Source organism: Octodon degus, unplaced genomic scaffold (assembly GCF_000260255.1).
Source record: "Octodon degus isolate 3935 unplaced genomic scaffold, OctDeg1.0 scaffold00048, whole genome shotgun sequence".
NCBI classification, from domain to species: Eukaryota; Metazoa; Chordata; class Mammalia; order Rodentia; family Octodontidae; genus Octodon; species Octodon degus.
The window spans coordinates 9,478,638-9,503,443 of record NW_004524624.1 but is presented as its reverse complement, the minus strand read 5'-3'; the positions used below and the strand labels follow the sequence as shown (position 1 = coordinate 9,503,443).

Genomic DNA, 24,806 nt, shown 5'->3' with positions numbered 1-24,806 from the left:
TGGCCAGCTCAGCCCACCAGGGGGCGAGGCTGGCTGGCATGTGGTGCTGGGGGATCGAACCGCGGTCCCTCTGCTTTGCCAAGCTTGTTCCATGTAGGTGCTTTAGACCACTGAGCCATCTCGCCAGCCCCAATGATTATTCTACTGAACTATCTCCCTGGCCCTATAATATTTAAATGATGGAACTTAACAAAAAAAGGGGATACAGATGAATGTCCATTTTGTATCTGTGTATTCAAAGTGGTTAGGATATATAGTTACATTCTCTCAGTGAATAGAGGAATCTGTTCTAATGGTGTTTATAAGTAGGATATCAAGTCTGCATCTTGTACAGCAATTAACCACTAGGAAAAATGTATGCAATGTGTTCCTACCAATTTGGTTTGAAACTGTCTCACTGCTATTTGTTTCTCAATAAAATTATGGAAAAAAAAAAAGAATCCAAGAAGCCAGGCATGGTGGTATACAGTTATGACCCCAAGCTCTCATTAAATTGCACAGGACTGTGTTTGAACTTGTGATCCTCTTCCCTCACCCTCTCCACAGTTGGGATTACAGGTGTGTACCCACTACCTGGCAGTCATCTCTTCATTGTATGGACTCTAGGTAATACCGCATCTGGACTTTTTTTTTTTTTAAATTTGAGAGAAGGGTCTACAGGGTGTTCAGGGTCTCATTACTAGATTGGACTTGTAGTGATTATCCTGTTTATAGCCTCCCACGTGCTGGGATTACAGGTGCGCACTATCGTGCCCAGTCTCAATCGCAGTCTCAGCGCACCCCAGTACGGCAGGCCCTCTGGCCCCTGCGCCGGCTTGCAGGTGCTTTAATCTGCTGAGCTTTTTTTTTTTTTTTTTTCTCTAAGTCAACAAGTCTTTATTAAAGGGTTGCAGTTACTGGGAGGAGGCCATGATGCTGGACACACTTTCAGAGTCGATCTTCTCCATGATGTTCTTGGGCTTGATGCTCTCCTCCTGGCTGCAGATGAAAATCTGCCCCAACTGGTCTGCACTCCAGCCGTATATGCTCATCCACACCTTCAGTTGGTTGTCTCACAGATCCCCAAGCATCTCAGCCAGCAGCCATCGGTCTATGTGCTGGTATGTGATGCCCACGATGTGGCAGATAAACTTTCAAACAGTCTTCCAAGCCAGTTATACCTTCCAGGAGGTCCATGTTTTTATCCAGAGCTTGCCAGAAGGCCTGGAAGTGACAGGTCTCCAGCAGGTCCCCAAGGTAAAGAATCTAACAAATAGGTTGCCCTTCTTGATATGCCTGGTCAATCATGCACTTGCACAGGGTGAAATCAGTGTGGAGCAGGTTGGTGAGGGCCTTTAGCAGGATCTGGGCAGTGACTGTGGTCTGAAAGAAGGCTGGGTTGAACTGGTACAGCTTCAGGACAGCCAGGTTGGCTTTCAGATCATAGGCATTCTCTTTGGCCTGCATCTCCACATAGCACCCCAGGGTGGCCAGGTTCTCAGGATTGTACCTGTCGATACCCTTGAGCAATTTGTCCACATTGGCTCTCATCTGCTCAAACACCACCATGACTACTGCCTCCTTCCAATACCAGGAATAGGGTGGGCTGAGCTATTTTAGCCAGCCTTGCATCTGGACATTTTGCCTGACGCAAACACAGCCACCCTGTCAAAAGAACTGCTGAGAAGTAGCAAGGTTATCGACTTCTAAGGTTGAAGCCTGTTCTACCTCTAAACCTCTTAAATGATCTAATGGAACTCATTAATTCATATTCAACCATTTTTTAATTTGAGCAAAGGCATCCAGATAATATACTGTTTCTGTCTTTATGCTTTTGATCATGCTCCTTCCAATCACCTAGAGGTTTTCCCTACCACTTCTCTAAGTCCTTATATTTGAATACCTTAGAAATTTAACCTTACCTTGAAACCTGGCTACAGAACTTTGTCCTTTGCTGAACTATCTCCTCTCTCACTGGTGTCACATAACGTATGCTCTTTTTTTAGGGGGGAGGGAGTGATACAAAGTCTTGCTTTGTAGTGCAGGCTGCACTTGACTTGTAATGGTCCACCTACCGCAGCTTTCCAAGTGCTGGGATTTCAGGCGTGCGCCACCAAACCTGGCTTGTTTGTAATATATTGTCTTATCAACAAGTATATTTTTCTATACTTAAAGTTTTGAGAGTTTTCAACAAAATTAGAAACCCCTTAAAGGACATTAGAAATAAATACTCTAAGGAGGGCTCAAATTCTCACAATGTCAACTTACTAGAGGTGTATGATCTTAAACAGATTAATTACTCTAAGCCTGTGTTTCAGCCTTTTTTTTCCTGTAAGATAATGTAGCTAATATTTTCACCATGTATTTCATCAAAAATATAGTCTTCAATGTCAAAATACTTTAAGTCAGACTTATAACAAAACAAAATAAGTAAAATAAGGGGATGGCTATACCTATGCAAAAGTACTTCCTCTGTACTGTTAGCTCCCCCCCACACACACACACAAATATGCTAGGGTCCCCTCTCTGGCCATGTAGGGGGAAGAAAGGTATGTCCCCCTAGAATGTAAGAGTTATTACACTTACTAGTAGATTCATATGGACTATGAACATTTTCCAAGTGGCACTGGAGCTGGAAGGGAGTGGAAAACTGGCGGTAACAGTGCTGGCAGATAGTATGGCCATCCACTTCACCATTCTGCTGATCAAGTTCTACATGATGTTTCATGTGGTTCATGAACCTGTAGCACAGCACAAATAGAACATATAAAAAGCATAATAAGTAACCTTTGAAAAATACAACAGAGGGGGCCGGGGAGAAGGCTCAGTAGAATAAGCGCTTGCCTGGCAAGCACAAGGGCCTGAGTTCAATCCCCGGTTCCATCCTAAAAAAATAAATAAAAAAAATACAACAGAATTATAAGGAGCCAGTTTTTTAAGGCTCTGTTCTTTGTTCCTTGATTCCTCCAAACAGTAAACTTCTGACTCATATCACTACATAGAATCATCAACATTATATGGGGGCCGGTGAGATAGCTCAGCAGACTAAGTGCTTGCCTAGGCAAGCACAGGGACTGGGGTTTGATCTCTGGTATCACATGCTGCACCAGCTCCATCCCTAGACATGGTGAGCCAGCCACCAAGACCAGGCATGGTGGCACATGCCTGTAATACCAGCTCTGAAAACAGGAGGATCATTATGAGGTCAAGTTGTACAGTGAGACCTTGCATCAAATACATATTTACAGGCCCCCCCCCCCATTATATGGTTTCCTCCCTTCTGGTTGGCGCAGTACTTTTCTGAATCCACATGGGTCCTTGAAACTAAGAATTCTGGGTTAGGAGATCAGCTCATTTCCCTTACTCTACCACAATACCTGCCTTGCACAATACTAGTTACTGATTCAATAAGCCCCAGCAAGACTGTATCATAGTTAGGACCTTTCTCCAAAGCAAAACTTAAAATATATAAGAAAATTTAAGTTTTCTTTTACACAAGATAACCTCTAGCACTCTTCAACACTTACCGAATATTATTTTTTAGTCTTTTGGTACAATGTGGACATCGGAAAGATGTGGCAACCTTAGGAAAGTTTGTGAGCTGGGCTGCTTTGCCACCATCCCGCCCATAGTAGAAGTCATCTACCAGCATAATGAGCTTGGTCTGCACTGCATCACCCACATTCTCATTTGGCTCTGGTGCTTTGGTCGGTGGTGACAGAGCAGGAATAGGTGTGGAAGAAGGTGTGGAGGTAACAGGAGCTGTTTTCTCAGGAGATGGGGGCTTTGCTGCTGATGGGACACCAGGTTCTGAATCCAGGGACTTGCCTTTCTTCTGGTATTCAACCATTTCTGGGCAACAGTACTATGAAGAAAGAAAATATATGATCATCTTAGTTATCTTAGGGCTAGGCCACACCAACTTCATTAATATACCCTGGTAACATTTTTGTTATTTTAAATGGTAAAATATTCCTTTTTTGTTGCTGGAGATGAGGTTTCTGCTGTATTGTCCAAGCTAGCCTCTTGGGCTCAAGTAACCCCACCACCACCCCAGCCTGCCAAGTAGCTAGAAATATAGGTACATGTTACTATGCCCAGCTAAAGTAGTATGATACCGTTATCCTTCAGTCTTCTATGGTTTCACCCTTTTACTAGTGCATGTCCACACCATAAAACCCCTTAACACCTTACCTTTTGCTGTACTGCTCCTCCTGTCTTAGATCCCCTTAACCACTCACTTGCTCTGAGCACCCTGGCAGATAAAAGCTCCAAGCTCTGCTTCTGGACCAATACCCCAAAATGAAAAGGCTAGGAAATGAGAACCAGGTAAAAACTCTTGATTTATCACTGACACAAGTCACAGAAACTGAATGGAGAGCAGTGTGGTTTGAGCTGTTATTTAATAAGCCTGTCCTGTGGAGAGCAGGCTTACTATATTAAGGAAGTAAGATTTAATGTGTTCTTTTTTTTTTTTGGCGGAACCGGGGATTGAACTCAGGCCCTTCCACTTGCCAGGGAAGCGTTTATTCCATTGAGCCATCTCCCCAGTCCCGGTTTAATCTGAAGATCTTTGATGCGTATCCTATCACATTCCAACTTACATAACTCTTCTAACAGACTAAAGGAGACTCTTTAAAATTTTTTTCATTTTAGACACCCTGCTTCACAGGCCCTCAATATTAAAGGAGGTACACAGCAGTAGCCATTTAAAGTGGATTCCTATCACAAAGCACTATGACTTACACACATATGCCCTCTCAAAGCTTCAGTAACACGGAATTGAGCATTACACCGTGGACATATTTTCCGTCCACCATCCTGGAGATCAAACACTGGGATGGAAGAGGTCACTGAAAGAAGTGAGAAGAATTGCAAGGATTAATATGATGATAACAGGAGAAACACCTGAGAAGTATATGGAACTTAAGCAAGCACACAAAATCACTGTGGTTGACGCACATTCCTTTTACTGTTCTAACTCAATCAGAGTTGGTGAACCACATCTCACACACCAAATCCAACCCAACTACCAGTTTTTGTTAGGTGCATGATCAAGAATGATTTTTATATTACTTTTTGGTTAGGTAAAATATTTTTTTAATTGTAAAATATACGCAATATTTACCATGTGAACTATTTTTAAGTATACCCTTTAGTTATACTAAGTGTATTCACACTACTATACAATCTATAGAACTCTTCAACTTAACGAAACTCAAAATCCATCAAAACTTCCCATTCTCCCCATTCTGTCTTCATGAATCTTACTCTAGGTACCTCACGTGAGAGGAATCATACATTATTTGCCCTTTGTGACCAGCTTATTTCAGTTACCATAATGTCTTCATGGTTTACCCATGTTGTATCATGAGTCAGAACTTCCTTCTCTGGGGCTACAGGGGCAGAGTACAGGGGACTGAACTCTGGGCCGTTAGACTACATCCCCAACCCTTTTAAAAATTTTCAAACAGGGTCTCACTCAGTTAACCAGACTGAGCTGAAACTCTGGGTCCAGACAGACATGTCCCACTGCACTCAGATCCAGAATATCCTTTATAGCTGATAATACAACACATTTTATTTACTCATTCATCATGTGATGGGTACCTGGATTGTGCTCATCTTTCAACTACTGCCATTAAAGATGCTGTGAACACAGGTTTACAAGTATCTATTCTAGACACGGCTAACAGGTGTTTGGGTATACATCCAGAAAAGGATTCTTTAAGCACATACCAATTCTTTTTAATCTTTCGCAGAACCACCATAGTATTTTCCACAATAGCTACACCCTTTTACATTCCTGTCAACTATGCACAAGGATTCTACTTTCTCCAGATTATTACCAACATTTGTTTTGTTCTTTCACTCTTCTTATTTTGGGGGAGGGAGTACTGGTGATTAAACCCAGGGCCTTCACGCTGGGCTATACACTCCAGGCCTTTGTATTTTGAAATAACTCTTAAGGCAGAACTCAAATTTATAATCCTCCTGCCTCAGTTCTGGAATCACAGATGGGTACCACTTTACCTGGCTTGTTTTTGTTTGCTTTTCTAGTGCAGGAACTCAAACCCAGAGGCTCACAGTTGCTAAGGCAAATGTTCTACAACTGAGCTACATCTTTTTTTTTTTTAACAGTCATCACCTGAATAGGTATAAGATGGTACCTGTGGTTTTGATTTGCATTTCCTTAATGATTGATGACATTAAGCACCTTTTCACATTGTTTATTTATTTTTTTTAATGTATTTGGTACAGGGTCTCACTGGAGTCTGGACTCACAGTGATCTCCTGTTTTCAGCCTCCCCAGTGCTGGGATTAGAGGTGTGAGTCACCATGCTCAGTGTTGGTGGTGCAGCATGCAGTACAGGGTTCGAACCCCTGTGCTTGCCTAAGCAGACATTTAGTCTGCTGAGCTATCTTGCCGGCCCACCTTTTTAATTTTTTTTTCTCACCATTTTATAATTTTCTTTGATCAAAGGTCTATTCAAGTCTTTTTTAATCAATATTTTTTTTATTTATTTATTTGTGTGTGTGTGTGTGTGTGTGTGTGTGTGTGTGTGTCTGTGTGTGTATGGCCAGCTCAGCCCACCAGGGGGCGGGGCTGGCTGGCATGTGGTGCTGGGGGATTGAACTGCGGTCCCTGTGCTTTGCTAAGCTTGTTCTAAGTAGGTGCTTTAGACCACTGAGCCATCTCACCAGTCCTCAAGTCTTTTTTTTAAACTTTTTTTTTTTTTTTTTGGTTTTTTTTTTTGTCATTGAGTAAAGAATCCTTTATGTTTTCTGTCAGTTATCATTTCAGTATTCTATCATGCATGAAAGTAAAAATTTTCATGTAATCCAGCTTTTCTACTGTGCACAGAACCTAAAATACTTATATTGGGCCCTATATGGAAAAAATCTGCCAACTTCTCTTTGTACCTCTAAAAACACTTACACTGTCTACAGCTGTACCACCCTGATTACGCCTGACCTAGTCTGAAAATTTCATGTTATTTATATCTGTCATGTGAAAAGTTTGCTACCCAATCCCAATTTTAAAAAACTGTTCACAAGTTTATTTCCTCCATGAAGCCATCTCTGAATACACCATAAACCCATCTCAGATCAATCAACCCACTTTACTAAACAATCCTCAAAGCATAACCACACTCACAATTTCTTGTAGTTGATTCAGCTACACTTTTCACAAAAGTGAAAAGTGGCCATCTCCTTTACAAAAAGTTTTTTAAGAACAGATTATTGTTTTACTTCTCCATTTCAGAATATACAAATCTGATGCTACATATAGTCTATCAATATATTTGAGTGACTGGCTGCTCAAGATCTCTCCAGTTATACCTTTCAATGAAGATTCAGGTCCACCGGTTCTTTGAGTGCCATGGGCAGAACTGTTGTTGGATACCACCACTGGCCCAGGACTCTGGCCCAGGGAAGGGACGGTGTTAAGGGTGTTTACCAATTTGGCCACTTCATTGTTATTTTCACCTGTAACTCCTGGTCGCTTCACAGTGACAAAGCTGGCAATGCTCACTGCAGGTGGAGAGGGGAAAGAGGGAGCTACATTGACCAAGTGAAAATCATCTGTTCTCTTACCACCATCCCATTCTGGCTTGCCATCTCCTCTTCCCAAGCCTCACCTAACTTGGGATTCGAGGTCTGGTTGGGCTGGCCTGGAGGCTGAACAGCTAGTTGCCCCAGTGAGGTCGGCTGCGTGGCAGTGGGAGTGGTGGAAGTGCTGGGAGTGGACTTGGTCTGCTGCGACTGGGACTGTGGGACGGTGCTTCGAATGGTCAGAGTAGCTGGGATGACAGTAGTGAAGGTATTGGTGGTGGGCCTCACAGGCATTGTGGAGCCTGGCCTCACTGGGGTCATCTGAGAGAATACCTGTGGGACTCCAACTGTTGGCTTAACAAACTGGGTACCTGGGGCTTTTAAGAGACAAAGAAAAAATCTTGGTCAATAAGCTCACCTATTTATACTATCTTGCCTTTACTAGAAATACAGTACTAGAATAGGAAAAGACTATTTCCCCAAACTGATCAATGACTATCAGAGCTTGCCTAGAGTAGTATAGATTTTAAAGTCTAAGTGATTATTAGATGTCCAAGTTGATAAAAAAAATTATCATCAGTAAAGTTAAAGCATTAAAATGAAAAGTTTTTCTATCAAAACTTCACCTTACTACACTACCTTTTTTATTCTAAAAATATAATCAGTAGCTTGACTTTGGTTCTGAAAGAGAAAAGAATAAAGGGCAGTGTAAGAAAATGTAGGCCAAGTAGCAGACTTGGTCCAGAAAAAAGGGGATTCCTCTTTCTCAGAATAGGAAAGTCTTCCATTCTTTTTTATAAAATAAAGACAGACTATATCATTCTACTAGGATGAGAGAACATTTAGAAATTTATTTGGGTAGCAAAGTACCAGAAGAGAACATTCAGTACAACTGCAGATAATTCAACTAAGAAGTATTTAAGAAATACCAGAATGTGACAAAACAAATTGATCACACATAACAAAATGGAACAGAATGGAACAAAATAAAATAAAACTCCTGTTGGCTTTGAGAACAAAAAAATCCAAAACATCTTAGGAAGACAAACCATAGAGGTTTGCTTACAACTAATTTAGGTATTGGTTTTTTTAGTTTTTTGGGTTTTGGCCTGTGTTATAGTAAACTTAATATATAAGAAATGTAGAGAATTGGGGTAAATTATAGTACATTTTTCTTTCTTTCTTTCTTTCTTTTTTTTTTTTTTTGGTACTGGGAACTGAATACCAAGCTTCATCCATTCTAAGCCCACAATTTAGTCCAGCCCCAATATTTTTTTAAAAAAGTTTTCTAGTCACTGGCAATGTTACCCTCAAAGGCTACATCATTTGCTTAATTTGTATCTAACGTCTATGCCTTAGTAAAGCTCAGAAGCCCAACATTTAATAAGTAGATGTACATGGAGTAGTATGGACTTGAGTTTATAGTAATACTACTCCTTCAGGATAACAAATTTAATAGCTGACTAAAAAGCAGTTACAGAAAATGACTACATAACCCTGTTTTACTACCTTTTGGAAGCTGGGAAAAAAACTACTACCCTGGCCAAAGGTTTATTATTTTGTCTTAAATCATTAACAGTTTAGTATTTTTTGAAGTACTTTTGAAAAGACCTAAAGCAGTGGTGGCAAACCTATGGCATCTGTGTTGTTTTTAAGACAATAAATGTCAATGTATGAGTTGTCTTTTTCTAAACTAAAAATCTCAATATTTAGGTTTAATTTCAGTGTTGGGATTTTGAAATATACAAGTGGATTTCGAGTTGCTGTTTGGGTACTTCTTTCTGAAAGGTTCTCTATCATTGACCTGGAGCATCTGAAATAAAAACAAATCTTCTGGAGGCCAGTTTACTTCAAGTGGATAAACATTGTTCCTTACCTGGGACTAGTGTAATTGGTCTAACTGTTTGCCCTTGCTGTACGTTCAGCACAATCCCAACCTGATTCATTGCATTTTGTACAGGCCGAACATTCCTTACAGGAAAACCCTGTATTAAAAAGCAAAATGATCTTTTACATGGAGACCAACTAATGCTAGCATGAACTGCAGTATGACATATCCAAAAATCTTCCCACATTCTAACAATTCTTTCTTTAGAAGCAGGAACTTTTTAAGTAACCAAGACAGAAAAATTCAGGAAATTCTGGCAAATTTTTGAACAACAATGTACCAAACCTGGTGAGTCAGAATGAAAGTCTGCTTCTGACTTGAGTGTCGGCTTAAAAAAATAAAAACAAAAATGCATCCACAGACTGGGGCCTAAACTGCTACAAGCACTGAAGTGCAGGGAGGGAAGAAGATAAACACTAGCAGTATTCACTGGAGTTAATCAAATCTAAGTCCTAGGAAATTTAGAAATTGCTCCCCGAAGTCCACTGTAAAGGTCATAAACCTTTGGCAAACTTGTAAGAGAAGATTTTGTAACTCAGGAAGCCAAAGGCAAAGAGAAGCATCTGCCTCTGGAGTTCAAATTCACAATTAGGCTTTCAATTTCAAATCACCACATTATACATCAAGTAATCGTTTTCTTCTCTTTTAAAGATCACCAATTTCATATACAGATCTCCATCTTAGTAACGTGCAGAAAAAAAAGCTTTGAAGTCTAAGTGTTAAGGCTTCCTAATCCCAGCTTTCCACAAGCATGTGCACAGATCATAAATCTCGGTGTGAAGAGGAAATCACCCAGCCCTGATGCTATGTGAAGCTTTCCACAAAGGTCAGCATCAAATTACAAAACAGTGAATGGGAAACCCAGTTCAAAAGGCAAGACTCAAAATCATTTCTAACCATACAAAGATGCTAACATGCACTCTTCAAAATTTTTCTCTCCCCCTTATCAATCCCAGAATTTAGAGTCCTACTCACCTGTGTAGTGATGAATATTGGCTGTGAAGCCACAGGGGAACTAGTCACATGATTAGCATTCTGCATGACCTGGACAGGCCTCAAAACAGGTTGAGTAACCATTGTGCCCAGACCTGGTGCTGGATTCTGGGTCAGAATGAGTGGTTGTCCACCTTGCTGGACCAAAGGATTGCCAGCTAAAGAATAAAAAGAAGAAAAGAAGGAGGAATGTTTGAAATACTGTCAATTCTAAATTTTATTTATTTATTTATTTATTTATTTATTTATTGGCGGAACTGGGAATTGAACTCAGTTCCTTGTGCTTGCCAGGCAAGCGCTTTTTCTACTGAGCCATCTTCCCAGCCCCAATTCTAAATTCTATAAGAAAAAAACATGATTTTAAGTAAGAAATAGTGTCTCAGATATCAAAATATCTAGGTCTGTCATTCTCTTCAGTTTAATGTTACCAAATATCAAAGCTAATATTTAGCTTCAACTAAATCTACAACAAATGGTGAACTAAGATCTTACCGATGGCATTACTAGGAATGAAGGACACATTACACATTAAGACTTCTATGTATGTTTCCATTACTTTGACTATGATTTAAGAGATTGCATGAGCTCCCTCCAACAAATAAGAAAAAAAATTTTTTCCCCATACTTTGAGTAAAACTTAATCTTTTTGAGACAGAGTCAACTCTATCATCAAGTGAAAATGTTATGATTTCAAAATGTAATGCCACTCATGAGTATTAGTATGTATAAATGAGTATCTGAGTATTACTAAACTGGACTCATTACTGAAATACCATAAAATGCACTTGTAAAAAAAGTAATTTTAAGGGCTGGCCAAATAGCTCAGTGTATTAAAGCACCTACTTAGGCAGAAGCAGTGGTCAGGGTTCCAGCCCTGAGCCAGCCCCACCCCCAGGGCGCGCTGAGACAGCGATTGAGACTGGGCATGGTGGCGCGTGCCTGTAATCCTAGCTCTCGGGAGGCTGAACACAGGCAGATCACTACAAGTCCACTCTACTTAGTGAGACCCTGCAGACCCTTACTAAAATACACACACACACAAAAAAAGTAATTTTAGCCAGGGAGGTAGCTCGGTGGTCTAAGTGCCGGCCCGGCAAGCACAAGGACCTGGGTTCAATACCTGGTACCACTTATGCCAGCCAACGGAACTCGGTGTCATGGCACATGCCGGTAATCTCAGTGCTGTGAGGGCTGAAACAGGAGGGTCACTATGAGTGTGAGCTGTGTAGTGAGACCCTGAACCAAATAAATATTTTTAAAAAAATTTAAAGTAATCTTATAAACGCTTTTAAGTCAGTTTTATTACATTTGGTTAACAAAACACTAATACTAAATTTCCAGATTTAGGAAGAATATTTTAAATTTTCCAAAGAATATAATACAAACAAAAAAATTAGTTTCTAAGTCTAAATTAGGTCCATAATTCAATGCAAAGCAAAAAGTAGCACCTGGCAGGTCACACTGGATAAATTATACTTATTTATTTTGAATAAACATTTACAAGTATTTTTATTTTAGAAACAACTTTAATTTCTACAAGCTTAGTCTTTCCTCAAAGAAATTTTGACAATTCAGCAGGGCAGGATGGTACACATCTGTAATCCCAGCACCTGGGAGGCTGAGGCAGGAGGATTGCTTTGAGTTCAAGGCCAGCCTGAACTACATAGTGACTTTGTCTCAGAAAGACAGAGCACAAGAGTGCAAGCATGAGAGCACGAGATTGTGACAATTCAAATAAATGACAAAGTTCTACTTCCAGAGGATGAAAGAGGTGATCAGAATCAGAATTCTGGTGCTTAAAAAAAACTCTCCAGGCTTGGTGGTGCATATCTGCAATCCCAACATGTGGGAGGCTATGGCAAGAGGATCACCAGTAGCTGGAGGCCATGCTGGGCTCCATAGTGAGTTCAAGGCTAGCCAGAACTACATAGCAACTGCTGTCTCAAGGGGTAAAAAAAGCTTTTAAAAGAATTATCCAGGATTGGGGGCGATAGCTCAGTGGTCTAAGCACCTGTCCAGCAAGTGCAACGACCCAGGTGTGATCCCCTGTACTGCATGCCATGCCCCAGAAACTGGACATGGTGGCACATGTCTGTAATCCCAGCATTGGGAGGCTGAGACAAAGAGGATGACTGAGTCCGAGCTACACAGTGAGACCCTGTACCAAATAAATGAATAAAAGATTAAATTTTTTTTAAAAAATTACCCAACCATTTCCCTGTCTCTAAAATTTACATTCATTTAAACTAGGTACTACTGCCATAAACTAAGCTTACTTACCAGCTTCTTTTTTTTTTTTGGCAGAAACCGGTGATTGAACTCACGCCCTTGCACTTGCCAGGGAAGCACTTATCCCACTGAGCCATCTCCCCGGCCCCATTACCAGCTTCTTTCACAGCATATTGCTTGCTTTATAAAAAGTCTTAATTTTTTCTTCATTCTTTTATGTTTATCTGCATATCTTTAAGGCCCAGAGAAAGACCTAAACGCAACAGTAGCTGAAAATCACTCTTATACAATAAAAGAATTTATAACACATCATCTATGATTCAGAATTAAGTCTGAACTTTACTTCATATTTCTTTCCTATGCATATTCAATTAGAACTAGAGATAATTTCTAAATGCCAAGTCTAAAAAAGTAATAAAAAACACTAAGTTTGAAAATTGTATTCCTGAAACTTACACACACACACACACACACACACACACACACAGAGCTACCACAAATACCCAGCTTTTATTCACTTTTTAAATTCTTTTGGGACCAAGAAACTCAAGACTTCATGCTTGCCAGGCAGGCACTGTTCCACTGAACTACATCCCCGACACACCCAGCTTAGTGAGATACAATATTACTCATTTTCAGGTGCACAGTTCATTGGATTTTAGTATATTCACTAGGTTGTGCAACCATCAGCATATTTAATTTCAGCACATTTTCATCACTGTAAAAAGAAACTCCATGTCTATTAAGTTACTCATCATTTTCTTCTCCAACCCGACAACTAAACTATTTTCTGACTACTGACTTGCCTGTTCTGAACTTTGTTTTATCATTTTGGGGGGGGGGGGTATTTAGGACAGGGTGTACAGGGTGTACAGGGTCTCACTGCATAGATCGAACTCATAATCATCCTGTTACAGCCTCCCAAATGCTCAGATTACAGGAGCCCACCACCACACCCAGTCTCAATCACTGTCTCGGTGAGGCCTGGGGGCCAGCACAGCAGGCCTGCAGATTGAACTCCCAGCCCCTGCGTCTGCCTAAACAGGAGCTTTAATCCGTTGAGTTATTTGGCCAGCCCTGTTTTATCTTTTTTTAGCCAGGGTCTTGCTATGTACTTTCAGGCCAGCCTTGAAGTTGCCCAGGCTGGCCCTGAACTCACAGAGACCCTCCCATATCACCCTCCTGAGTACAGGTGTAAGCCACCATGCCCAGCTTCCATTCTGAACCTTTAATAAATAGAATCAAGATGGCACGTGCACACACACAGGCACGCACGCACACACATGTAATCTCTGTTCTCCAGAAGGCTGAGGCCAGAGGATCTCAAGGTTGAGTCCTGCCTAATATCTTGGCAAGATCTTGTCTCAAAATAAAAAATATAAAGTGCTGGAGATATGACTTACTGATAGAGCACCTGGGGGTCAATTCCCAGTACCCCACCACAAATGTATGCACACATGCACATGTACACAAAGGAATAATACAATATGTGACTTTTTCTATCTCGTTCCTTTTTTTTTTTTTTTTTTTTTGCTGTACCAGGGATTGAAATCATTACCTTGTTCCTTCCAGGCAAGCCCTGATGCTGCTGAGCCATATCCCTGGCCTACTCTAGTTCATTCAACACATTTTCAACGTCCCTCCCTGTTGTAGCACAAACCAGTATTTCATCCCTTTTTATGGCCTAACAATATTCCATTGTATGGCTATATTACATTTTATCTGTTAATCAGTTGATGGACACTTAGGTTCATTCCAGTTTGACACTATAAACTGTAATAAACAATACTGCTATGAATATCTGTGAACAAGTTTGCTTTGTTTTGGAGACAGGGTCAAACTATGGCTTTGCAATGATCCTCCTGCCTCAGCTTGCCAAGTCCTGGGATTCTAGGCAGGTACAATCATACCCAGCTGTGCACAAGTTTTGTATGACATATATTCTCAATTGTAGGTATACTGCTAGAAACATTGGGGTACATACTAGCTGTACATCTACCTTTTTGAGAAGCCACCAGCTGTTTTCCACAATAGCCACACATTTTAAATTCCTGCCAGTAATTTAAGAGTTTTAATTTCTTGACTTTTTTTTTTTTTGTATTTTAGGAAAGGGTCTACAGGGTGTTCAGGGTCTCACTACTAGATCAGATTTGTAGTGATCCTCCTACAGCCTCCCAAGAGCTAGGATTACAGGCAAGCGCTACCACACCCAGTCTCAATCGCTGTCTCAGCACACCCTGGGGGTGGGGCTGGAACGGATCAAAACCCTGGCCCCTGCACCTGCTTGCAGGCACTTTAATCCACTGAGCTATTTGTCCGGCCCTCTTGGTTTCATATTTTATAACATGCTATTGTCCATGACAGAAAGCTAACCTGGAAGAACAAGTGGTACCACATTCTAATTTACATATGCATTTCTTCAATAACTAATGATTTTTGTCTTCCTTTTGTTTTTACTAGCTTTTTATTTATTATTTCTTTTAGGAAAATACCTGTTCAGGTTCTTTGCCAATTTTTAAATTGCACTATTTAAGGTAGTAGTTCTTTATATATGTGCTAAACATATATCTCTCCTAAGATACATAAATTTGCAAATTTTTCTCTCATTGTTAGTTATTTCATTTCCTTGACTGTATTCCTTTGAAGCATTAAAAGATTTTAACATTCATAAGTCTGTTTACCTTTTTTCTTTACATTTTTAGGATATATTCAGGAAACCATTGCATAACTCATAGTCATAAAGTTATGCCTGTGTTCTGAGAGTTTTCATTTCACTTTTTTTTTTTTTCCAGAACCGGGGATTAAATTCAGACACTTGTGCTTGCCAGGCAAGCACTTATTCCACCAAGCCATCTCCCTAGCCCCCCCTTTTTTTTTAAGGGAAGGATCTACAGGGTGTTCTGGGTCTCACTACTAGATGGGACTCTAGTGATCCGCCTGCTTACCACCTCCCGAGAGCAGGAATTACAGGCACATGCCATCATGCCTGTCTCTTTGTTAACTTAAAGCTTTTTTTGTTCAGATCTAGGGGCAAAGTGGCACATACCTATAATCCCAGCACTTAGGAGGCTGAGGCAGGAGGACACTGAGTTCGAAATCTGCCTGGACTACAAACATGAGCTCAAGGCCAGCCTGAACTACATAACAAGACCCTGTCTTAAAAAGGACAAAAAATAAATAAAACTTTTTTTTTACTTTGCTATTTGCTCACCCAAGGGGGTATTGGAAGGTGGTATAAACTGCAGAAGGTGGGGTCTATCGGGAGCCCTTCAAGTCACTGGGCATGACCTTGAAGGAGACCTGGGGGCCACATCCAGTCCCTTCAGTTTCCATACTTGGGGTAAGCAGCTGTGCTCTGCCACATATTTCTGCAATGATATGCCCCAGGGGCCCACAGCAACTGGGCCAACCAATCACATACCAAAACCTTTCAAACTTAAGCAAAAATGAGTTTTTTCTCTATATGAGTTGATTATCTCTATAGTGACAGTGTGAAGTATGGGTGCAACTTGATTCTTTTTGTCTCAAATATCTTAGTAGTATCCTTGAAGAAAAAAAGGTTAAAAAAAAAAAAAAAAGAAAGAAAAGAAAAGAAAAGAAAAAAAAGTAAGAATTTATTTCTAGACTCTCAGATGTAGTCCACTGATGAATATGCTCATACCCACTTCCAGGTACACAAGTCGTAAGATTTCTTAGCATGTAACAGTGTAGACAAGAAATGCTGTGTTGCAGTATATACACATTTTGCTGATGCAAAACAATACAAAATCATTTTCAAAAATCAACTATAGGGGCTGGAGAGATGGCTCAGTGGTCTAAAGCACCTACTTGGAACAAGCTTGGCAAAGCACAGGGACCACAGTTCGACCCCCCAGCACCACATGCCAGCCAGCTGCGCTCCCTGGTGGGCTGAGCTGGCCACACACACACACACACACACACACACACAATAAATAAATAAATGTTTAAAAAAAAATCAACTATATTTCTATCAACAGTATGTGTCCAACACTTAGAAACAAATTTTGTAATTTTGTCAATCTACTCCATATAAAATGGTATCTTATTACGTTAACTTATATTTTCCCAATTACTAATGACACTGAAGATTTTTTTCATATGCACGACTGGCCATTATTATTTCACATTTCATGAAATTCCTGTTCATGCCTTTTTCTATTTTTTCTCAAGTTGATTATTCTTTTATTAAAGGTTCTTTATATATACTAAATATTCTTTGTTAAGTAATGCATGTTGCAAATATATTTCTAGTCTGTGGCTTGTCTTTTCATTATTTTTAAGTTCTTAATATACTTCTATTTATTAATCTTAGTCTTTATGATTAGCTCATTTTTATTTGGCTTGAGAAATCTTTCCCTCACCTGAGAATATCTCCTGATTTCTTCTTAAAGTTTTGCTTTCCCTATTTATATCCTTATTCTACTTGAAATTGATTTTTGTATATGTATAAAGCAGTAAATAACTTTTTCACCATAAAAGGAGAGAACTGTCCCACTACCCTTGTCCTTCTACCTCCAATGTCTGTTTTGCTGCCTGTCACATATCAAGATTCCTTCTGTGCAAGGGGCACCTACTTGGCCTACTCCTACACTAATTTTACATGCTCTTACTTAGATTTCTTAAGTTTGATGTCTGAATGCAGAGTTAATCTACTGGTAACGCACCACTCTCTAGTAACGCCTAGATTGAACACAGATTTTGTTTTTCAATACGGATTTTAATAATTTTTAATGCAAGAATTTTATTTTTATTATATTGTCACAAAGTCTAATGTACAAGCACAAAGTATAGATGTAAGATAAGGTAACTTAAAACCTTCAAAGATTTGAAGGTCACATAATTAATATTTTAATAATTATCACTGACATTTCAAACTCTGACCTATCGCCCTCACATTTAGTTAGGTATATAATACATACAAAATAAGCATATTAGTCAAAGAAAAAGGTTACACATCAACCTGACATGACCTCAACAAGAGGTGAATGGGAAGTTAAACTCCAGAGAAAAGTAATTTTTAAAATGTTCTTGCTATGTTAAGTGGAATAAGCTAGTCAAAGAGAAATAAACATGGCATGATCTCACTTATATCTGGAATCCAAAATAAAGAAGTAAAAGATGACTGGTGATCAACAAGGGCTATAGGCAGAGAGGCAACAGGACGGGGCAAATGTGCGGGCAAGGGCACCAGGTTTATAGTAAGAAAAGGTTCTAGAGTCGTTTGTGCAACACAGTCTCATTAATAATGTGTTGCATATTTAAACACTGCTATGAGAGTAGATCTTCAATGTTCTCAGTGAAAAAAGATGTACAGTGACAGATAAATTAGTCTGATTTAATCACTTCATATTACATATCAAGACATTAGATTATATTCTATAAATAACATACAATTTTTATTTATAAAATTATATCCTAATGAAGGTGAGGAAATTAGAATCTTCTTTAAGAACAAGAGTCAAAGAAATGTTTTTATGTAGAGGGCAAAGCAAAATGATAAAAACTAAATCAATACACAAAGAAATATAGGCTTTCAAAATATAATTACTAGCCAGATGTGATGGGCCATGCCTGTAATCCCAGCTCTGAGACACACTTGCGTAGGAGGACTCAAGTTTGAGTTCTATCTGGTAACTAAAATATCCTGTCTCAAAATAAAAAAAGGGGGCTGGTGACATAGCTCAGTGGTAGAGTACTCTTGTGTTTTATCTCCAGTACTCCCTCCAAAAAAAGAGTAGAAAATAGTCGAAGTAGAACATTCTTAAACAACCTAGTATGCTAAGAGATACAATACTGAGTTGCTCAGATATTTTTCTTCCCTGCTATTATTGTAATATATGAACAATGAACCAGTACCAGTAAAATTAAACTAAAAGCTTAAAGGAAAATTGATTTGTAAGAGGGAATATTTTTTAGTAATTCTAATCTAAAGTCTCATCCTTACTCTCAGGGTAGTATTTCAAGAGGATCTGATAAAAATAGTCACAGAATTTGCTAGGTGTGATGGACAAGCCTGGAATCCCAAGTACTCAGGACACTAAGTTGGAAGGGTCATAAGTATGAGACCAGCCTGGGCAAATCAGCAAGATCTGTTCTCAAAATAAAAAATAAGGGCCTGGAAGATAGCTTACCAGTCTAAGCACCTGCCTGGTAAGCGCAAGGACCTGGGTTCAATCCCCAGTACTACATGACATGTTGGTCTCGCACCAAGCCGGCCACCAACACTGGGTGTGATCGTACATGCCTGTAATCCCAGCACTGGGGAGGCTGAGACAGGATGATCACTACAAATCTGACCTGTGTAGTGAGACCCTGCACCAAATAAAGAAATAAAAGATTAAAAAGTAAAGTAAAATAAAAAATAAAACAGAAGAAGGGATGCAGCTCAGTGTTCCCTTGGGCTCAACCCCAGGGAAAAGAAAAACTATGGAACTGTATTTATTTTATACCCCTAAGCTAGACATACTGATTTTTTTTTTTTTTTTTGCGGAACCAGGGATTGAACTCAGGCCCTTGCGCTTGCCAGGGAAGCGCTTATTCCACTGAGCCATCTCCCCGGCCCCAACATACTGATTTTTAATGTATGCTTACTTAGGGCTGGCCAGATACCTCAACGAACTAAAGCCTCAGGTAGAGCGCAATGGCCAGGGTTTGATCCCAGTGTGGGGTGGCGTGCCGTGCACATGCTGGCCCTGCCTCTGGGGTGCGCTGAGACAACGATTGAGACTGGGTGTAGTGGCATGTGCCTATAATTCCAGCGTTTGGGAGGCTGAAAACAGGAGAATCACTAAGAGTCCAATCTACAGAGTGAGACCCTGTAGACTATGTACTACAAAAAAAAAAAAAAAAAAAAAAAAAAAAAAAAAATCTACATTTACTTTTATCTGAAAATGTTTTGGAAAATACACAAAGTATATCTAACTGTACTTAGCAGTCTATTCCCATTTTTTCTTTTTACCATGAATATAGAGTAACATTTCTAGACACTATGCATTTCTAAAGTAAATAAATTCAATTCTGTGTGTTTTCTTCTTTAAATTTGTACATAAGCTCAGGATCATGTTTGTCATGAGATACTCAGTCATATTAATACGGGCTTTGCAACCCTGGGATCAAAGAAAAATTTGGCTAAACCATTTAGGAGTTGTTAATCATTTAAGAGAAACACAGGAGAACAATACAATATAATGGAAATACCACAAGTGTTGAAGCCCAAACTCCAACCTAGTTTAGTTTTCAATAACAAATTATTTAGATATTTTAGGCCTCAGTTTCCACACCTATAAAATAAAGGAATTAAATTAGGTGGTTCTCCATCTTTACACACATCAAGGCCCCTGGTAGGGAATATAGCTGAAGAGCTAGCTTAGCTATATGCAAGAGGCCCTGGGATGAGTCCCCAGCATTAGAAGGGGAAAAAAAAAACGTAAAAGAATATCTGCGTTATTTTCAAAACACTGAAGGATTTCACCAACTACTGTAACACACACCTGTAATTCCTGCACTATGGGAGGCTAGGGCAGGATAAGGGCAAGTATGACTCCTGCCTAGGCAACTCAGTGAGATCGTCTCTAAGCTAAAAAAAGAGCTCACTGTGAAGATCCTGGCCCTGGGTTCCACCTCCAATATCTCCAAAAACTTAAAGATTTCCCATGAGATAGTAAAATCTTCAATATCCCAAAACTGAAAACCCACAGAAATCATAAAGCTTTAAAGGTCTGCTATGGCTGGTAATGATAGCACACACCTATAATCCCAGCACTCAGGGGGCTGAATCAGGAGAATCACTGTGAGTTTGAGGCCAGACTGAACCACAGAGCAAGACCTTAGCTTAAAAAACCCACACAAAAGGGAGGACAAGGTTGTGAATGAGGGCAGGTTTGGGTTTTGCGCCTCTTTCTTTCCCCTTTGCAGAGCTTCCTCCAGCACCATGTTGGGGCAGAGCATCTGGAGGTTCACAACCTCCGTGGTGCGGCGCAGCCACTACGAGGAGGGCCCCGGGAAGAATTTGCCATTTTCTGTGGAAAACAAATGGCGGCTGCTGGCCATGATGACCTTGTACTTTGGATCTGGTTTTGCAGCACCTTTCTTTATAGTGAGACACCAACTGCTTAAGAAATAAGGATGTTTTAATTCATCCCCTTTCGCAGATGGACAGAATTTCTCAAGAGGTGAAGCTCTTCAGAAACAGATCAAACTCTTAAATTCACATGGCATACTAGATATGTTTGTAAATAGACATGCAAGCCTAGTGCCTCTTCTCTGAAATACGGGAAAAAAAAACCCACACAAAAATAAATAAAAGTCTGCTAAACTTAATTTGGCTACAACACAGGGAAAAGGCTATGGTAGAAACATATCTAGAGCAACCCATCAGGGCACCTTGACAATGTCTATCAAATTCTGAATGTCTGTCCTCCCAATCTTATCTCTCAGACTTAATATGTTTACTTATTCAGATATGCTTACAAAGTGGGCAAAGAATACACCCAGAATGTTTATCACAGTATTGTAATGAGTAACTGGGGCATCAATAAACATTAAGAGGAGCCATGGCGATAACTCAGTGGTTTAAGTGCTTGCCTAGGCAAGCACAGAGACCCAGGGTTGATTCCCAGCACTGCATGCTGAGCCAGCCCAAACCTGGGTACACTGAGCTAAACCAAGCCAGCCGCTAAAACTGGGTGTGGTGGTGCACACCTGTAATCCCAGCGCTGGGGAGGCTGAAACAGGAGAATCACTATGAGTCCAAGCTGTGTAGTGAGACCCTGTCTGTACCAAATACACAAAATTTAAAAAATAAAAAAATATTTTAAACATTCAGAAACAGAGGAGTGTACACATAAATGCTCATATCCAAAGATAAGAACACCACACACTATTCCAAAGTAAATTTAAGTGTTTCTAGTTACATTTCTAGATAGTCAATCCAGAAACAGTACTGATTAAATCATTAAAACTTGTGATGACTTTTTTCCTTTTTGGTGTTGGATCAAACCTAAGGCCTTGTGCATGACAGGCAACTGCTCTACCGCTAAGCTGTATCCCTAGTCATTGTGATGACCTCTGATCCAACAATGTGACTTTTTCAGAACTACAGACTTGAAAAAAAATACAGAAACAGGTATTTTCACTGTAGCACCTTGAAACAGAAATACATCCTTTTATACTCTATTAACAGTCAATCAATGGGAAAATTTTAAAAAATGGTTAGCGATAACTTCACTGAGAATACTCATTACAACAATGTAAATGCTGTGACCCACTTTTATAAAAAGCACATCCCTATCCACAGCATAGAGAAGTATATGAAAGTCTACAGATGCACAGAGGAGTTATCTGCAGGTGATGAGATTAATAATCAGAATTGGTTTTCGTGCTTTTGCATCTTTTCCCTATTTTATTGGGAAGAGGAGCAGAAATCAAACTGAGGACCTCACACTTGCCAGGTAGGTGCTGTGCTACTTACTGAGCTGTATGCCCAGCCCCCATCCTATTTTTTCTATAATAAAATTTTTTATTTATAAAGGAAATAATTAAAAATAAAGTTCTTTGTAAGGGAAGCAATGTTATGAGACTATCAATATGCTTTTTTGTTATGAATCTTGAAATAATAACTAGCCAATAATTTATCTTGAGTATAAAACATTATCAGTAGTCACACAGAATCACTACTACATGTCCTCTTTTATAGATAAATACACTAGGAACACTACAACCTAACCATTTCCTTCAGGTGGACAACCCTATTCACTCTCCCATACTCAGAAACCAACAACCAAATGAACCTGCCAGAGAAAACACAGAGCAAACAGGACTTTTCTAATTAAAATAATAAGCAAAGCCAATCAACCAATAGCCTACCCAACAATTAGGAATGCTGGATTTACTTTTTCTCTCCTAGAAATTATCAGCAGCAAGATTCTGCTGGCCTCTAACTTGAAACACCAGCAACAATTCAGCACTAATTTAGAAGGCACCGAGCAACCTACAGAGCCACCTTATCAGAGAACACATCACTTACTAAAGTCATTCTCCAACGAGAACCACATCAGTACCTAACTATCTCTAAATCCTTTCTAATTTTCTCTCCCCTCTAGCCCAGGAAGAATTTCCCAATAATCCCACTTACCATTGTTGTTGGCAATTAGTGTGACAAGAGTCTTCTTTGTACTGTCGCTGTTCTGTGCCCCGCTGCTACTAACGGTGGTGGATGTAGAGAGGTGCCCAGCAACAGAAGCATGGGCAGCGATGGGCACTGGAGCCGAGACCTGCTGCTGGCTCACAGAAACTGTGGGGAAGGGGAGGCATAGTCACTCGGAGACAGGGACAGATGACACTAAAGGATTCTGCTCTAATCTTTCCTTTTCATATCATTAGGGGTCTCGATAGCCAAAAAATTTCCTACTCATTCATAAATCCAACTGTTTGTCTGATTTCACCTTCTAATTGTCACTTAGTCCACCACTTAAACACAACCCCATCTTCTACGTCTCACATTTCCTGGTTAAGTTAGATCACAGACCCCAGAGAACTAGGGTTTTAGTATTTTACTTACCTAGCACTAGCAAGCCCCCAGAACTTAAAAGGTATTAACACCACTCTTGGTATTCATAATCATTCACATTAAGCCACCTACAATATCCTGTACTGTGTCCTGTTTCAGCCTACACCAATGCCATCTTCAGATCTCAGAGAGCAACTGGTATAATTCCGGGGAGGGACTACCACCCACTTTCTGTATTCAGGTCACACATAAATTTAACCCTAAAATATCACTTTTATGAAAGAAAAGCTAACAAAAGCCTAAATTTGTAAACTATTCATGAAGGCAGACACAAAGCTATTTCTGCTCAGCTCACAAAGGTAACCAAGTTCAAGTAAAGCAAAAGCAAGCAAAAACTCAAGTCTATGGCAACTTGTTTGTTGACCAGGTACATAAATGAGTTCTGACACACACCACCACTTGAAATTCTTGCACGTGTATCACTTGGTAAGAGGACAGCCAGGTGTTTGATAAACACTGGATAACACAACTTTTCCCAATGGTTTTAATGACTTATAGCTTTGTATTGATCTATGGATGAGGAAACTGAGGTGCTCCTAGACTAGAGCATGAAGAGAAGGTAGCACTGGTGACACCATGCACTAGATTTTTATTCTCCTCCACCTCATATTTCTTAACCAATATGTCATTCAATTTAATTAATTTAAACCATAATGTAAAATTTAAAAAAATCTAAGATTATGTTACCCGTGGTAGTTTTATCCACTGAATTATAATCTTCAACTACAGAGTCCTCAATGACATCACTTATTTTCTGCCATGGCTCCAGCTCCTCCTCCTCACATTCCATAAACAGGTCGGTGTCCGCCATGCTGCAAGAAAGACAGTTTCAGTAAGATTACTGACTTCAGAATTGAAGAAATAGTTTCATAGAAAATATGAATTGAGGTCAGGCATGAAGGCACACGCCTATAATCCCAATACTTGGGAGACTGAGGCAAGAGGATCTCTGTGAGTTCAAGGCCAGCCCAGGCTACATATTAAGTTCTAGGCCAACCTGAAATGCATAGTAACACCCTATCCCCCATCCCCACACCAATGTGAATGTATATATACACACACACACACACACACCCTTGTGCACCACCATTTTCCCCAACCTCACCTCATTTCCAAGAATACAAAATTATAGCTTTTATTCTTCCCACATGCAAATGTCTTCATTTCTGATCCTTCCTTTACATTCATCCACACATTCATCTTAAGCTTGCATTGACTTCTAACAACTCAAATTTCTATTAACAACTCAAATTTCTATTTCTCTTCCTGTCTAGGTCCTAAGTCCACAATGGTCACGTCTACTCTCAAGTCAGTCATTCTCCAAGGTTATACAGCTTTTATTCTCAATTATTAAAGGCATTCCCATGGCAAAGTTAGTAAGAGTTTAATGTACAATCCCTAGCCCTACCAAAAAAAAAAACCAAACAAACAAACCCTTAATACCCAGAGCCAGAACCAGGGTGAGGTAATGTCAGCCAGGCCAGCCATGTGAGTGTAGGGTTTAATCTTATATGTCTGTCTTCTCTGTATTGTGGGTGACCTCAGTTTGCCTTCACAGAGTTCCACCTCCAG

General features: G+C 39.8%; 1 protein-coding gene and 2 pseudogenes across 9 annotated transcripts in view; 1 reads left to right on the top strand and 2 right to left on the bottom strand.

The window, feature by feature from the left end:
• Positions 1 to 24,806, bottom strand: part of Pogz (pogo transposable element derived with ZNF domain) — a 66,724-nt gene that overhangs the window by 17,144 nt on the left and 24,774 nt on the right. For 2 of the 9 annotated variants that reach the window (XM_023716449.1, XM_023716451.1), the window contains exons 2-10: positions 23,922 to 24,046; positions 22,800 to 22,958; positions 10,400 to 10,575; positions 9,413 to 9,521; positions 7,623 to 7,913; positions 7,324 to 7,542; positions 4,726 to 4,832; positions 3,507 to 3,844; positions 2,560 to 2,720 (exon numbers count right to left, since the gene is read on the bottom strand). In XM_023716449.1, the coding sequence (XP_023572217.1) occupies positions 2,560 to 2,720; positions 3,507 to 3,844; positions 4,726 to 4,832; positions 7,324 to 7,542; positions 7,623 to 7,913; positions 9,413 to 9,521; positions 10,400 to 10,575; positions 22,800 to 22,958; positions 23,922 to 24,045 (1,684 nt within the window). In that variant the 5' untranslated portion in view covers position 24,046. The remainder of the gene's footprint in view (positions 1 to 2,559; positions 2,721 to 3,506; positions 3,845 to 4,725; positions 4,833 to 7,323; positions 7,543 to 7,622; positions 7,914 to 9,412; positions 9,522 to 10,399; positions 10,576 to 22,799; positions 22,959 to 23,921; positions 24,047 to 24,806) is intronic. The other 7 variants (XM_004632357.1, XM_004632358.2, XM_023716450.1 and 4 more) reach the window with 7 other exon arrangements.
• On the bottom strand, positions 882 to 1,573 carry LOC101573850 (annotated as a pseudogene).
• LOC101574238 lies at positions 20,525 to 20,940 on the top strand (annotated as a pseudogene).